The sequence below is a fragment of the Rousettus aegyptiacus genome, unplaced genomic scaffold (assembly GCF_014176215.1).
Source record: "Rousettus aegyptiacus isolate mRouAeg1 unplaced genomic scaffold, mRouAeg1.p scaffold_m13_p_13, whole genome shotgun sequence".
Taxonomy (NCBI): domain Eukaryota; kingdom Metazoa; phylum Chordata; class Mammalia; order Chiroptera; family Pteropodidae; genus Rousettus; species Rousettus aegyptiacus.
Genome location: NW_023416288.1, coordinates 12,985,861 through 13,001,999, shown reverse-complemented (window position 1 = coordinate 13,001,999; position 16,139 = coordinate 12,985,861). Strand labels below are relative to the sequence as shown.

Genomic DNA, 16,139 nt, shown 5'->3' with positions numbered 1-16,139 from the left:
TATTTTCCTGTAGCAGTTTCTTAGCAATCTTTATGAACATAGCAGCACTATAAACACTGTGACAGTAAGCCTGTAAGCCACTTATTGGACCAAAGTAGGCCTTTGAAAAGACATGACTTCGTATTCCCATAAGCAATAACTGTACTGTCTAATAAATGCCACCAAGGCATTTGCTCAGAATAAGACAAAATTTACTTCATATCAGAAAAATGATCAATTATTGAAAAGCAAATGTTTGTTTCATAGTCTCAGTCATGTATAGCTACATTTAATTCATTTAGAAGAGCTCACTTACTATAACTACTTAATCACAATTATAAAGTTCAACTCAGAATCCTGATGACTACGGCTCTTTTTGCCTCCTTTTTTTCCCCATTAGACACTAAATTTCACAATATACCTTACCTTTGTTAGTCAGAGAATCCTTATCTTCTTTAGTCGTAAACCATGCTTGGCTAACTGCTGAAACTTCCTCATTACCCAAAGGAGATATTTCATCTAGTTGCTCATTCTGTAGAATCTTAAAGTTAAAACAAAGTCAACTTAATTTAATACCCAACCTGATTTCTCTCTTTGTAATGCGAAGCCATTAAAAAACTCTAATATAGTAATATAAGATTTAGTTATTTTAAATATATTAAAATATATTTATAGAAAGACATTTTCTTGCTGTTTTTATTATGGCAATATGAAAACAAAATTATCTACATTAATAAAATATGACCTTCATTTAAACAAGTAACTCTACCAGTGACTTGTTTTATTGGCTAATATTGGCTAAGATTCTATTAAGTATTTAAATCAATATAGGATATCCAATTATTTGTATATTTATATATGTAAAATGAGCTCTAAAATGGAAATGATGGGGCTGAGTATTATGATTGATTGTTTATGTCCTCACATGTAGTTTGCTGCCTAGTCATATGTAATGTAATCTCTTGTTAAATTTAAAGGATTAACAGGGTAAATCAAAAAACATTATTCCAAAATCATGGTCTGCTTACTGTTTACTGACAATTTTGTTTTGGCCAACCTCTAGAGCTGACTCCTATCCTCATTAATATAGCTTCTTCTCAAATGACTATATGGTACTTACGATTATTATTATTGCAGCTAAAGCAGTCTTTATTGAGAAATGTGTAGTTAAAAAATAAGCTTTAGTGAGGCATAATTCACATACATAAAATTTAGCCTTGAAAGTATGTAAAATTCAGTGCCTTTTAGTACATTTATGCAACTATCATTGAGTATATTTTTAATGATGTACCTAATCTTGAAAATTCTGCTTTTAAGAGTTGGCTGTGGGCTAAACAGAGCTACAGTGTGAGGAAGATATGCTTACAGTGCTATTTTATCAGCCAGGAGCCTATCACAGGCAGACAAGGATAAGGGGAGAGTCACATGCCTAGTGATCACTCAACCCAGTGCAGTCACTGGACTGAATCAACTGCTAAGCTGTATCACTCACTGGCTGGGGGTAATCCTAACAAAGACTGGTCTATTTACTCAATAAGCAAAAAAAGAAATGAATTCAAACTTCAGGAGGAAATAAAACCAATTATCACTTGGAAAGAAAAGCTGTCAATGAACAACCAAAGCACATTGAGAGGAAAAACCATACTTCTATTGTCACCTGCTTTACTTTAATATCCAGTGGTAATGAATATATTATATTTAAAAATGCGTTTTTTAAAAATCCATGGGCAAAAAGCTAGAAATCACTGAACAAGTATGAAAAGTTTTATAACCCTGTATTTATGTGCCATACATTTTAGATATTTTTCTTTTAAAGACCTAGAGGCTATTATAAAGCTGAGAATCGAAACGAACACTAGATAGATGATGTCTAAGGCCTCTTGTATTCTTAAGATCATAATTCTATCACATTTGACACAGAAGGTGATTCACAAAGCTATCAAAAGACTCTGATACATATAATACCCACTTTTAAGAAATACAATGTAGAAAATGCTGTCCTGAGATGATATTCTCTTATCTTAATCAGCTGGTTAAATGTATTAAATCAACATTTCTCAAAGTGAGTCTAAATATACAGCAAAGTGCACTCTATGAACCTTAGGAATAAACCTGTCATGCTGAATTACTGCCATCTTTGGACAAATATTTAATGCATTATGGCATAAACTCTCCTGATGAAGAGTTACAATCATTACTTAAGTCATATAATGCTAAATATGTAAATAGCTATCTAATGAGGCAAATAATTATATTTTAACAGTAATATCCAACACTGTCAATAACAAATGAGTTAAGTGAACACAGCAGGAGACTTAGTAATATCTATAGTGAAGGGTATCTATACTTAATGTAGGTATTAATAAGTTTTATAGTATTTTACCTGCATTTTCCTCTACTTTATGCATAAATCTTTTAAAATTACTCAGTATTTAATATGCTGTTGGGTTTTTAAATTAGTTGTACAGTTTCATGTTTATAATTCATACAAGGCTTAGAAGTATTTCACCCAACAAATACCTGTTGCAACCACAAAGTACTGTATATATTTGTTTTTTTTTAGTTTCTAATTATCTTTCAAGCTAGTCCCATTACTAGAATGAGATATAATACATTAACTACTGAACTATGTAAAATAGCTACATCTGGTTTAACAAAGGACAGCAAAAAAGTAGAGTATTTCTGAACTTTTAACTATGCTGACTTTTGTTCATGACTTAATGTTAATCTTATTAAACATATATTCAGAATTATTAAAAGTTTTTCATTCACTAAAATGGTAATAACAAACCAAGAGGCTAGTATTAAATTATAACTCATTAACTCCAGAAATAACTCAAACAAAACAAGCCTAGAACTTGTCTAACATTGCCACTGCTCAATGTTCTAACTAGGTTGTAAACCAAATCATATTTATGTATACAGCTATTTTTACTGTGCTGAAATGAAATGGAAGTGAAACTAGTCTTTGAACCTGAAGTGAATTTGACAAGCCCCATTTTTAAGAAAGGATGTGCTCTATTGCTTCAGAGGGCTTAGAAAAAATTCCTGTCCAAATCACCCACTGATACGCAAGGTTAAATTATGAGCATCTCCAGCCTGTCTCAAAACTGTATGGAGCATATCACAGACTCAGTCATTTGGAACTACTTTGAAGCTACCTATCGGAGAAGGTTCACAGTGCATCTACTTGAGATGTCTTTAGTCCTTGATGTTACATATCAACTTATAACTATCATACTTAACTGAACAAGGGTCACTATGATGCTTCATATAAGAAAAATAATGGTACAATGTCTCTACTGTCTACTTCAAAAATATTTTATTAAATAAAGAGATGAAGCAAAAGGACACGCTACTAAAAAGAAAGGCGCAATCTACCAGAGATAAATTTATACATAAAACAGATTTAAGCTTCAGGCTAAGAGCAAAGAATTCCAATTACTTTTGGCAGAAATAACTTGACAAAGAAGTTCACATAAGAGGAAAACAGTAAGACTGATTATTAGCCAACTTCTAAACACATAATAAAATGTATATAGTCCTACAGGCAACAAAAGGAACTACCACAATTACAACTTTTATAACTAAAACCTGTTGAAATGACTAGTTTCCAGTAATATAGAATAAATACACATAGCCTTTCTAAATCAGTTACTACAGATATCTGCTGGGTAAAACTATCTCAAAAAGCTTTATATTCCAATCAATATCTAATATAATGGGAAAGATAAAACTTAAAGTTATTTAACAGCTCAAGTGAGATCACTCCATATCAAGAAGCACATGCATCACCTGTTTTAAAAGACGTGAACCACTCTACAGGGAATTACATTTAAAAGACTTTGCTTATAATTCTGAGACTTACATATGTGGGGATTTAGAAACCCGAATGAAGTAATAAGTCTTACCTCAATTTTGTGCTTGCTACTTTGTCAGACAAACATGTCTGTGCCATTTTATCACTTAAGGTATATGTCAAGGAGAGCCCTCTTGTAGCTAATAAAAAAGACTTACTATACCTGGATCTGTGTCACAGTACCCTCAGTAATCTCATCATCTGCCACCTCTGTGGTTGCGGTCATGGTCACCTCAAAGCTCTGATCATTTTCTGAAACTTCAAGAAAAAGAACAGTTCAACCTCAGAATAATAATGGCAGCTCATAATTATTTTTAAAAAAATCTATGAGAGGATGATGGACTAGGTAAAAGCAGAGTTTGCCTCCTGTCAGGTCCACATTAAAATTACAACCAAATTATAAAATAACATGGAGAGTCATCTGAGGTCCAGCTGATCGTAATGTGTACGGTCTGATCATATAAAGAAGGAGCTACATCAAAGGCAGTAGGAAGGGCAAAGTCACGAATTGGGCTGGACCTGTACCCACAGGTGGTAGTAGAGCATAGGGATGGGAGCCAGGCTGCAGAAAGCCCCCTGAAAGAGAGCAGAGTCCTTGCCCGATATGGGGGCTCCCCAGTCCAGAGAAGAGGAGTTCTCAAAAAATCTGACTATAAAAATCAAAGGTGATTCTGGCCATCTGGGTGAGACAGAAGGAGAGTGAAATCCCAGAAGCCCCTTTAAAGGGCCCACGCACAGGCTCTCTTGCCCATGGACATTCACACAGGGCACTGGATGTGGAAAGGAGGCTTGGGCCAGATTTGTACATGGAAAGACTGCATTACCTGGAGCTGGAACGAGGGCTATACAGACAGTCGCCATTGTTCCTTATTTGGGAACCCCTTATGAGGCGGTCTATAGTCCAGTACCAGCTTGCTTGTGCAGATCTGCCCCCTGCATGGCCAATTCTGAAGCTGCACTGGCCCAAGATCAGTCTGCTCTATCCATCCTATATTGCCCAAGGCAGATTTGTCAACAGGCGGCTGCCCCACCCTGCCCCTTTCCAGGGCCCAACATTTGGTGCAGGCAGCAGACCTCATCTAGCATTATGGATGCATTTTAGGGGAAATCAATACGAGAAGACACCACTGCTGCTTGCAGAGCTGCAATATCACTTGGGGTGGGTGGGTCGCAGGGGTCTGTGTCTCACTGGGATCTGTGACTACAGCGGCAATGCTCGGACACAGAAGTTGCAGCAAAACTGAGGCTGTACTGGCTTGATAGCCCTTGTCTCCCTGAAATCCTGCCCTATCCAATCTACAAAGTACCCAAGGACCATTATTGACAAGCAGCAACCCCTGTCCTGCCCCTGTTTGGAGTTGTGCATTCTGTGCAGGCAACACACCTCGGTTAGCGCAGTGAGCAAATTTCAGGGAAAACAGTGAGGACGAGATCACCGCTACCAGCACAATACAATATCACTTGGGCAGATCCCAGATCCCAGATGGCAGTAGGTCTTGCAGTGATATGTGATGTTTGTGGGAGCCCGTGGTTTCAGAGCGGGCAGCAAATCTGGTGCTGTGTAGGCTTGACAGCCCTCTGTCTCACTGAGGCACTACCCCACCTAACCCACAAATTATTTGTGGCAAGGCTGTTCACAGGCAACCCAGTCCATCCTATGCTTTCCTTGGGACATGAATTCAACAGCAAACAATAGCGCTCAGTTTGTGTGGCCCATGCAAGGCCCATGCAACCAGGAGAAGCTTATGGTGGCGGGCCACAAAGCCATGCCCATGAGCTTCAGTAAGCCTTGAACAGATCTTAGGTGTGAGCATGCCTGAGGTGGGCAGTGGCTGCCCTTTCTGCAATCTGATACTTGTACAGGGAACCACAGAGACAGTGTAGGCATGTAAACCGACACTGCAGTGGCAGGGGGAAATTTACTCTATAACCAGGTGATTCCCAGGCCCCTGCACCACCCAATGCACATATCACCCAGAGGCTCCTCCAGTTATGGAGTGTTATGGGCAAATGACAGGCAGTCTCAAGCCTTGAGGAGCATTGGTTCGTCTACAAAAATGCCCCAGGCCCGGTAATCGGGGTAACCAGACTGTGGCCTGCAGCATTGTCTCTGCCACTTGCCTATAGATCTAGCATAGGTAGCAACCATCTCCGGATTGCTTTGTAGCTCTCACCAGGTAGCCCCGAGCAATCAAAGGCAGCAGCTAACTTTGGCCTACTGGGGAGCCCCTCCTAGTAAACCAACGCACTTTGAAGTTGGCACTAGACCAAAACAAAGCAACTCCAGACTAGTCTCAGAAGTGGTACATACAAAGGGTGGTCTCAATAAGTACACAAGTCTGCTAGGGCAAATCCCACTCAGTGGGGTCAGCCCCCACACAGCAACTCATCCCTGTGGGCACAGCCAATTCCCACATTCATCCAGCCCTAGCGTTAATCCTATTCACTTATATACTAACACTAGCACAGGCTTAGCTACAACAGATCATACACAACCCACACAAAGATCATGTCCAGAGACCCCAGCACAGGGGATCAGGAAGAGTGTGCCACTGGGCCATAGGTGACACCTTCCACATAAGGCCATCTGGCCAAGGCTGAGAGATGAAACAAATCTTCTTAATGCAGAGAAACTAATAAAATAAGAAAGGAAAGAAACATGCCACAAATGAAATAGGAGGAAACACTCCAGAAAATAAGCTAAATGAAATGAAGGCAAGCAACCTACCAGAGACAGAATTCAAGATAATGGTTGTAAGAATGCTCAATGATTTAGAGGGAGAATGGATGAGTTCAATGAGAACCTCAACAGAGAGAAAGAGAGAGTAAGAGAAAAAAGGACATAGAAACCACAAAATAGAACCACACAGAAATGAAGAATATGATAACTGAAACGAATACATTAGAAAGATTCAGCAGTTGATTGGATGAAGCAGAAAGTCGAATCAGCGACCTGGAATACAAGGTAGCAGAAAACACCCAATCGGAACAGAAAAAAGAAATAAAAAGAGGATAATTTAAGAGACCTCTGGGACAACATGAAGCGTAACAGTATCTGCATCACAGGAGTACCAGAAGAAGAAAAGAGTGAGAGAGAGCAAGGGATTGAAAATCTATTTGAAGAAATTATAGAAAACTTCCTTATCCTGGCAAAGGAATTAGACACACAAGTCCAGGAAGTACAAAAAGTCTCAAACAAGAGGAATTCAAACAGACCTATACCAAGACACATCACAGTTAAAATGTCAAAGGTCAAAAGCAAAGAAAGAACCTTAAAAGCAGCCAGAGAAAGGAAGTTAGTTACTTACAAGGGTATCCCCATAAAAATGTCTGCTGGTTTTTCAGTGGAAACTTTGTAGGCCAGAAGGGACTGGCAATAAATATTTGAAGTTATGAAAAACAGAAATCTACAACCACGAATACTCTACACAGTAAGGTTTTAAATTAAAATGGAAGGTGAGATAAAGAGTTTCCCAGGCAGGGAAAAGCTTAAAGAATTCATCACTAACAATCCAGTATTATAAGAAATGTTAAAGAGACTTCTGTAAATAAAAAAAAGAAGGGGGTGAACAAAGAAATAGGAATAAAATGGCAGTAATTATGAATCTATCAATAATCACTTTACATGTAAATGGATTAAGTGCTCCAATCAAAAGATAGGGTAGCCAAATAGATAAGAAAACAAGACCCATGCATATGCCGTCTATAAGGTACCCACTTCAGATCAAATGACAAACGCTTAAAGTAAAGAAATGGAAGAAGATATTTCAGCAAATGGTGGGGGGGGGGGGGGGAGAGCCAGGGTAGCAATACTTATATCAGACAAAAAAGACTTTAAAACGGAGGCTATATAAGAGACGAAGAAGGGCATTACATGATGATAAAAGAATTGCTACAACAAGAGGATATAACCCTAGTAAATATATATGCACCCAACATAGGAGTACCTACAAACAAGGCAATTACTGACATGAAAGGAGAGATCAACAGTAATACTCTCATAGTAGGAGACTTTAATGCCCCACTGACACATATGAACAGATATTCCAGACAGAAAATCAACAAGGAAACAATGGGCCTAAAAGACACACAGATTGATTTAATAGGTATTTTCAGAGCATTTCACTCCAAAGCAGCAAAATATACATTCTTCTCAAGTGTACACAGAACATTTTCCAAGATAGACCACATGTTAGGCCATAACACAAATATTAATAAATTTAAGAAGACTGAAATCACATCAACTGTCTTCTCTGATCACGACGGTATGAAATAAGAAAAAAACTGGAAAATACACAAACACATGAAAGCTAAACAACATTCTACTAAACAATGAATAGGTTAACAATGAGATCAAGGAAGAAATCAAAATGTACGTAGAGACAAATGAAAGTAGAGACAAATGAAAATGAAAATATGACTCAAAATCTATGGGACACAGAGAAAGCAGTCCTAATATGGAAATTCACAGCAGTACAGGCCTACCTCAAGAAACAAGAAAAAACTCAAATAAACAATCTAACCTTACACTTAAAAGAACTGGAAAAAGAACAGCAAAGGAAATAATAAAAATTAGAGCAGAAATAAACAAAATAGTCTAGAAAAATACAAAAGATTAATGAAACCAAGATCTCATTCTTTGAAAGGATAAACAAAACTGATAAACCCTTAACCAGACTCATCAAGGAAAAAAGAGAGGGGACTCAAATAAATAAAATCCGACATGAAAGAGGAGAAGTAACTATGGACTCCACAAAAATACCAAGGATCATAAGAAAATAGTACAAGCAATTATATAATTATATGACAAGAAATTGGACAATCTGGAAAAAACAGGTACGTTCCTAGAAACATACAATCTCCCAAGATTGAGTCAAGAATCAAAGAATTTGAACTGACTGATTACCACCAACAAAATGGAATCAGTAATCAAAAAACTCCCCAAAAACAAAAGTCCTGGACCAAGTGGCTTCAGAGGTGAATTTTGACCAAACATTCAAAGAATTAACATCTATTCTTCTCAATTTTCTTCCAGAAAATTTAAGAGGGAACGTTCCTTAACTCCTTTTATGAGGCCACCATTACCTTGATTCCAAAACCAGATGACATTATAAAAAAAGAAAACTATAGGCTGATATCTCTTATGAATATTGATGCAAAAATCCTCAACAAAATATTAGCAAACCTAGTTCAGCAATACATTAAAAATATCATACACCATGATCAAGTTGGACTTATTCCTGGGATGCAAGGTTGATAAAATATCTACAAATCAATTATTGTGATACACAGCATTAACAAATTGAAAGATAAAAATCATATAATCATATAGATAGATGCAGCAAAGCATTTGACAAAATCCAGCATCCACTTACGATAAAATCTCTCAGCAAAATGGAAATAGAGGGGAACATACCTCAACATAATAAAGACAATATATGACAAAGCTACAGCTACCATCATACTCAATGGGGAAAGGCTAAAAGTGCTTTCCTTAAGATCAGGAATAAGACAAGGATGCCTACTTTCACTACTTCTGTTTAACATTGTATTGTAAGTCCTAAAAATAGCAATAGAAATAAAAGAGAAATAAAAGGCATCCACATTGGAAAGGAAGAAGTAGAACTCTCATTATTTGCAATGACATAATACTATATACAGAGAACCCTAAAGATTCTACCAAAAAACTCTTAGAACTGATCAATAATTTCAGTAAAGTAGCAGGATACAAATTAATATTCAGAAGTTAGTCGCATTTTTATACACTAATGATGAGCGTTCAGAAAGAGAAATTAAGAAAAACAATCCCATTTATACAATTGCATCAGAAACAATAAAATACCTGAGAATCAAAGTAACCAAGGAGGTAAAAGATCTGTTCTCAGAAAAGCATAAGTAATTGAAAAAAGAAATTGAAAAAGATAAAAATAAATGGAAGCATATACCATGCTCATGGGTAGGAAGGATCAACATCATTAAAATGGACATACTACCCAAAGCAATCTATAAATTCAATGAAATCCCTATCAAAATACCAGTGGCATTTTTCAAAGAGCTAGAACAAATACTTCCAAAACTTATGTCAAACGCTAAAAGATTCCAAATAGCCATAGTAGTCTTAAGAAAGATAAACAAAGTTGGAGGTATCACACTACCTGATATCAAACTATACTACAAGGTTACAGTGATCAAAACAACATGATACTGGCATAAAAACAGATGTATTTATCAATGGAACAGAATAGAAAGCCCAGAAATAAATCTAACTCTATATACTCATTTAATATATTACAGGAGGCAAGAATATGCAATGGAATAAAGACAGTCTCTTCAATAAATGGTGTTGGAAAAGTTGGACAGATACATGCAAAAAAATGAAACTGGACTACCTTCTCACGTTGTATATAAGAATAGACTCAAAATGGATTAAAACTTAAATGTAAGACCCCAAACCATAAAACTTCTAGTAGAAAACATAGGCAGTAATGTCTCTGATATTGCTACTAGTAATTTCTTTTCAGATGTATCTCCTTGGGCAAAGGAAACAAAAGAAAAAATAAACAAATGGGACTACATCAAACTAAAAAGTTTTTGTAGAGCAAAGGAACCCATCAACAAAACAAAAAGAAAACTGACTGAATGGAAGAAAATATTCACTTATGATACATCTGATAAGGGGTCAATATCCAAAATACATAAAGAACTCATACAACTCAACAACAAAAAACCCCCCAAAAATCCAATTAACAAATGGGTAGAAGACTTGAGTAGATGCTTCTTCAAAGAGGAAGTACAGATGGCCAATAGACATATGAAAATATTCTCAAGGTCACTGAATCATCAGAAAAATTTAAATTAAAACCACAATGAGATATCACCTCACATGTGAGAATGGTTATCATCAATAAATCAAAGAACAAGTGTTGGTGAGGATGTGGAGAAAAGCGAACCCTCATACGCTGTTGGTGGGATCACCAACTGCTACTGCCATTATGGAAGAGTCTGCAGGTTTCTCAAAAAATTAAAAATGAATATACCTTTTGACCCAGCAATTGCACTTCTGGGTATTTAGTCAAAGAAAATCAAAACAGTAATTATTAAAGATTTATGCATCCCTATGTTCATGGCAGCTCTATTTACAATAGCCAAGATATTGAAGCCACCTAAATGCCCATTAAGAGATGACTGGATAAGATTGGTTCATATACAGAATGGAATGTTACTCAGCCGTTAAAAAAAATGAAATACTACCATCTGCAACAACATGGATGGATTTAGAGGTTATTATGCTGAGTGAAATAAATCAGACAAAGAAAGATAAATACCACGTAATTTCATTTATATGCAGAATCTGTGGAACAAAAATAACATACTAATAGAAAACAGACTCAAATATAAAGGACAATCTGGTGAAAGCCAGCGGTAGTGGTGTGAGGGGCTGGGAGAAAGTGGTGAAGGGTTAAAGAAGTACAGATTAATAGTTGGTCATGGGGATGGGGAGCATGGCATAGGAATGCAGTCAGCAGTAAAGTAATGGCTATGTGTAGAGGGAAAGAGAGTAATCAGGGGGGTTTTTTTGTAAACTATATAAATGTCTAACCAATGTACTGTATACTTGAAACTAATAAAAAGATAAAACAGATTGCAAATGAAAAAAATCTATAGAAAAAAGGCAATCATCTAATTTCCTAACACATTCTTTGCATGCATACACATACACACACTTAACAAATATTTATTGTGCACCAAGTACATACTAGTATTGCTCTGGGTGATGTGGAGATAGCAATGAGCAAAAGAAACAAAAATCCTGCCTTTATAGTGCTTATATTTTAGTGGTTTAGACATAAAATGAACATGGTATCATGTTGGACGGTTATAAGTAATAAGGAGAACAAATAAAGCAAGAAAGGGAATATATTGGGGAGGGCGAAGGTGTTTGAAATTTTAGATAGAGGCTAGGAAACGTAACCAAGGCTTGTAAAAAAGTGAGGAAGTGAGCTAGTTAAGTAGGTATCTTGAGTACAAGCAATTTAAGCATAAGGAACAACAAGTGCAAAGGCTCTGGGATGGGGGCATGCCTGGATTTTCCTAGGAATAGCAGGGAGAGCAGTATAGCTAGAGCTGGATGAACAGGAACAGTAAAATATAGTGTGGGAACTTGGAGGCTACTGCAAAGGCTATGGCTTTAATGCTCAGACAGGAAATCACTGGAAGACTTACGGAAGTCATATAATCTGACTTATTTTTAACAGGATCACTCTGGTTGCCCTGGAGGAAAACGGCCTGAAGAACAGCAAGGGCTAGAGTGAGGTAAGTTATGAAACTAATTCAATAATCATGATAAGACAGTGGCTTGGAACAGAGTGAAGGCAAGTAAGGGTGATGAGAAGTAGATCAAATTGTGGATATATTTTAATGGTTGAGCCGAAAGAATTTGCAGATAAACCAAATGTGAGAGAAACTGAGAAGTCAAGGGCGATAGTACAGTTTCTTTTTTGGAATCCCAGCTACTGGAAAAAGTGTACCTGCCTGCCATTAATGAGATGAGGAAGACAAGAAAAGTAGCAAATTTAAGAATTTAGGAAGTTTCAGGAACTCAGTTTTAAACACATTAGTTTAAGATATCTAAAAACATCTAGAGTTAAGAGGAAAAGTCTGGACTAGAATAAATCTGGAAGTCATTACCAAAGATAGGATTTAAAATCATGAATTCTAAGGAATATGTGAAAATGGAAAACAGAAGCAGTCTAAGAACTGAGTTCTGGGACATTTAGAAGTTAGGGAGATGTGGACAAGTCAGTATAAGAGACTGAAAGAATGGACGGAAAAGTAGACGAAAACTAGAGGAATATGTTACGTGGAAGCCAAGTGACAAAATGTTTCAGGGAGAAGGGGGTGATAAATGTCAAATATTATGGATAGATCAAGTAAAACAAAGACCGAAAAAAAAATTACCATTGGATTTTGTAACGAGAAGGTCTCTAGAGACCTGGGAAGAATGGTTTTGGAGAAGTAATAAGAGGTAAAAGTGAGATGAGTGGGTTTAAGAAAGAATGGAAGAAAAATGAAGGAAATTATAGGCAATTCTTTCAAAGTATTCTGTTCTTAAAAACTGGATGGAAGCCAAAAGTGGACTAATGGGACTTTTTATTTTTTAAAAAATTACAGTGTGTTTGTCATTCTAATGGGAACAATCTAGTAGAGATGGAAAACCTGATTCAACAGAGAAAGAAAAGAATTGCTGCAACAATGTTTGGAAGTAGACAAAAGGGATGGGACCCAATTAATCGAAGGGTTGGCCTTAGCTAGGAGAAAAAATAGCACATATGGGCATAGATACACGTGGGTGTAAACTTGTGGTAGCAGAAACTTATAGAAATTCATTTCTGGCTACTTCAATTTTCCCAGTAAAGTAGGAGGCAAGGTTATCAGCTGAGAGTAAAAAATAGTAGAGGAAGGAATAGAGGTTTTGGGATATATGAATGGTCATCTCATTGAGGGGGGAAGAATACGTCTAGAAGTATGACGTGACTGGCAGGCAACACCATGATCCCACTTCAAGTTAATGATCATCGATTTAAAGTGAGAACAGTTGGCCTGCTTGTGCTGTTCTTCTCTGATTGGATATAGACATATAAAGGCAGATATATTTAACTGGGGTTGTGGTCTGACCAAAGAACAAAGAACTGAGGGAAGGGAAAAAGGACAGTAAATGCAAGACAGTGATTACAATAATTAACCATGAAACTGAAACTGGGTAAGAAGGAAACAAGATACAAAGTGGAGAAGAAACAAAGAAAAAAAAATTAAGATCAATGAAACCCAGCAGGGCAAAGGATCACAGAAGTTTAAAGTATTAGAGGAAGTAAGCTGGAAACAGGAGGAAGTAGTGGTAGGAAACAAAGTCTGAAGTAGATCACAAATGGACTCCAGTTAATAGCTAACAGCAAGAGTGGTAATAGGAATGATAAATGAGGCAGTGTGGAGAACAAAAGGGACAGGAGGCTAAGGTATTGCAATAGTTACCTAAATGAATAATCACCAAGAGCTGTAATTATGAACATGGAATGGAGTAAATGTGGTGGTAGATGACTGCAAAAAGAAGTGGTTAACGAATGATCTAGACTGATAACCATGAGAGGTAAGAGGTCTTTTAAGGCTCAGATTGATAAAATTTTATCAGTTTTATAAAGCATGTAAAAAAAAAACCCTATTAAAATTGAATTTTAAGTTAAATCTTTAAAAATTAATCTTTACTTCCATGAAGTCCAACAAATGACTTTTAATCAACCCCGGATGATGGCGATGGATACAGGACTTAAGTTTTTATATGACTTTTAAATGTTGAAACCTTCCTAAGCTGATTTTATCAACATACTTTTTACAAATCCAGGGAACATGTAAATATTTCAAGCCTGCTTTTCATAAATTCAATCATAAATATTAGGCTCCAAGATGCTGTCTATCTGTGATTTGCTATGACCTAATATCAAGCAGCTCATGTATTTTTCTGTCGACACAGCCATATTATCTTAACTGGTTAAATGAATGAGGATGCGAAGGATTCAGTCTACCTTAAAAGAGAACAAAATATCAATTATAATTTGAACCTACGATCATGATCAAGGCACTATACTTTAACCAAATGAATTAATCAGTGAATTTAATCACTCAAAAATTCTGGCTTAATAAAATAAATCCTGAGGATGTAACATACAGCATGGTGACTATAGTTAATAATATTGTATTATATATTTGAAAGTTGTTAAGAGAGTAGATCTTAACGTTTTCATCACAAGAAAAAGTATTTGTAACTATGTGTGGTAATGGATTTTAACCAGATTTATTGTGATCATTTCACAATATATACATACACCGAATCATTATGTTGTATACCTAAACCTAACATAATGTTACATGGCAACTATATCTGAATAAAAAAAAATTCTACCTTAGAAAATGTCTACATATGATTGTATCTAAACAGATAGGCCAATCAAGTTTTAAAACTGAATCACAACATAATGACAGTCAAATTAGGAAAGAGTTTAAAAAATCATATGACTCACCATTAGAAGTAAAGATCATTTAAATAGAAATAGTTTATGTTTGTATATGTCACAAATGGACGCAATATTAACATTGACACTGTCTTTCAACAAAGTCTCACAGTATACTAATATAAAAGAGTTTCACTGGATTAGTGGTTAGCAGAGGGAAGGGGAGAGGGGAAGGTAGACTGGGGTAAAAGGAGTCATATATTTGGGGGCGGCGGGGGGAATAAAAGTTTCTTTTCTTAATAAGCAATTAAATTCTAAATACTGAGTACGTATCTACTTTGGGAAGACATGATTTTCTACGAACACTTAGTCTTAGTGTTCCCACTGGATGAAGATGTGATTTTGCTTGATGAGGGTACAAAATGAAAGTTCTAGGATAAGGCAAGACTCTCCTTTATGCAGAGTGCCGCCGACAGCCTTGTGCCCCAACTCCATTGCCATTGCCTAAGATGCACTCTGGTTTTGTGGTGCCACCAGTTCAACAAGATTCCTATTTTTTGCTAAACAAATCAGAAATATAATTTAACGTTGCAGTTGGCATGTTGTAGTCTTTTGCCTACAGTATTTCACCTGAAGTACTATACCCCCTTAGAATCCAGTCTACTCTAAATGATCTTGGAATATTAACTTGTGAAAAACTTTCTTAGAATAAATTAATCAGACTCCCATCTAACTTCCATTTAGCTATATACCATATGAAGAGGCAGTATAGTTTTGGGGTTAAGAGTAGAAACTATAGGAACCAGAATGCCTGAATATAACCTGAGATAAGTTAAGCCTAAATTTCCTCATTTATAAAATAAGGATGATAATAACCCTTCCTCTAGAGCACACTTTCTCAATGAGAAAGTATGTTTCTCAAATATGCTTCTGGGGTATGTGTGTGAAAAACATTATACTATTTATTAACAAAACAAGGATGTACACAGTACATTAAAAAAACAAATCAAACAAAACAAACTCAAAACAGTATATCTGTGGTATTAAAATTTCATGGGGGAGAGTACGATCAGGAAAAAAAAAAGCTTCTGGGTGGGGTAAGGGGGGCAATAAAAAAAAGATTAAGAAGATTAAATTGCCAATATATGTAAAAGGATTTATAAACACTCCTGGCACCTAAATAAGTGCTTATTAAGTGTTAAAATGCGTTTTGACTAAATGAAAGGAAAAATAGAGGTGTAAATCTACCTTCAAATGGTAATTCAATCTCTTGCAAGCTAAAATCTGATTTCAGAAGG

At 36.2% G+C, this 16,139-nt stretch overlaps 1 protein-coding gene across 7 annotated transcripts in view; it reads right to left on the bottom strand.

Annotated features, from left to right (window-relative positions):
• The window catches only part of DMTF1 (cyclin D binding myb like transcription factor 1), a 50,626-nt gene that overhangs the window by 22,134 nt on the left and 12,353 nt on the right, over positions 1 to 16,139 (bottom strand). For 5 of the 7 annotated variants that reach the window (XM_016148031.2, XM_016148035.2, XM_016148034.2 and 2 more), the window contains 2 exons: positions 4,002 to 4,096; positions 406 to 520 (listed from right to left, as the gene is read on the bottom strand). In XM_016148031.2, coding sequence (XP_016003517.1) covers positions 406 to 520; positions 4,002 to 4,096 — 210 coding nt within the window. The remainder of the gene's footprint in view (positions 1 to 405; positions 521 to 4,001; positions 4,097 to 16,139) is intronic. The other 2 variants (XM_016148037.2, XM_036230310.1) reach the window with 1 other exon arrangement.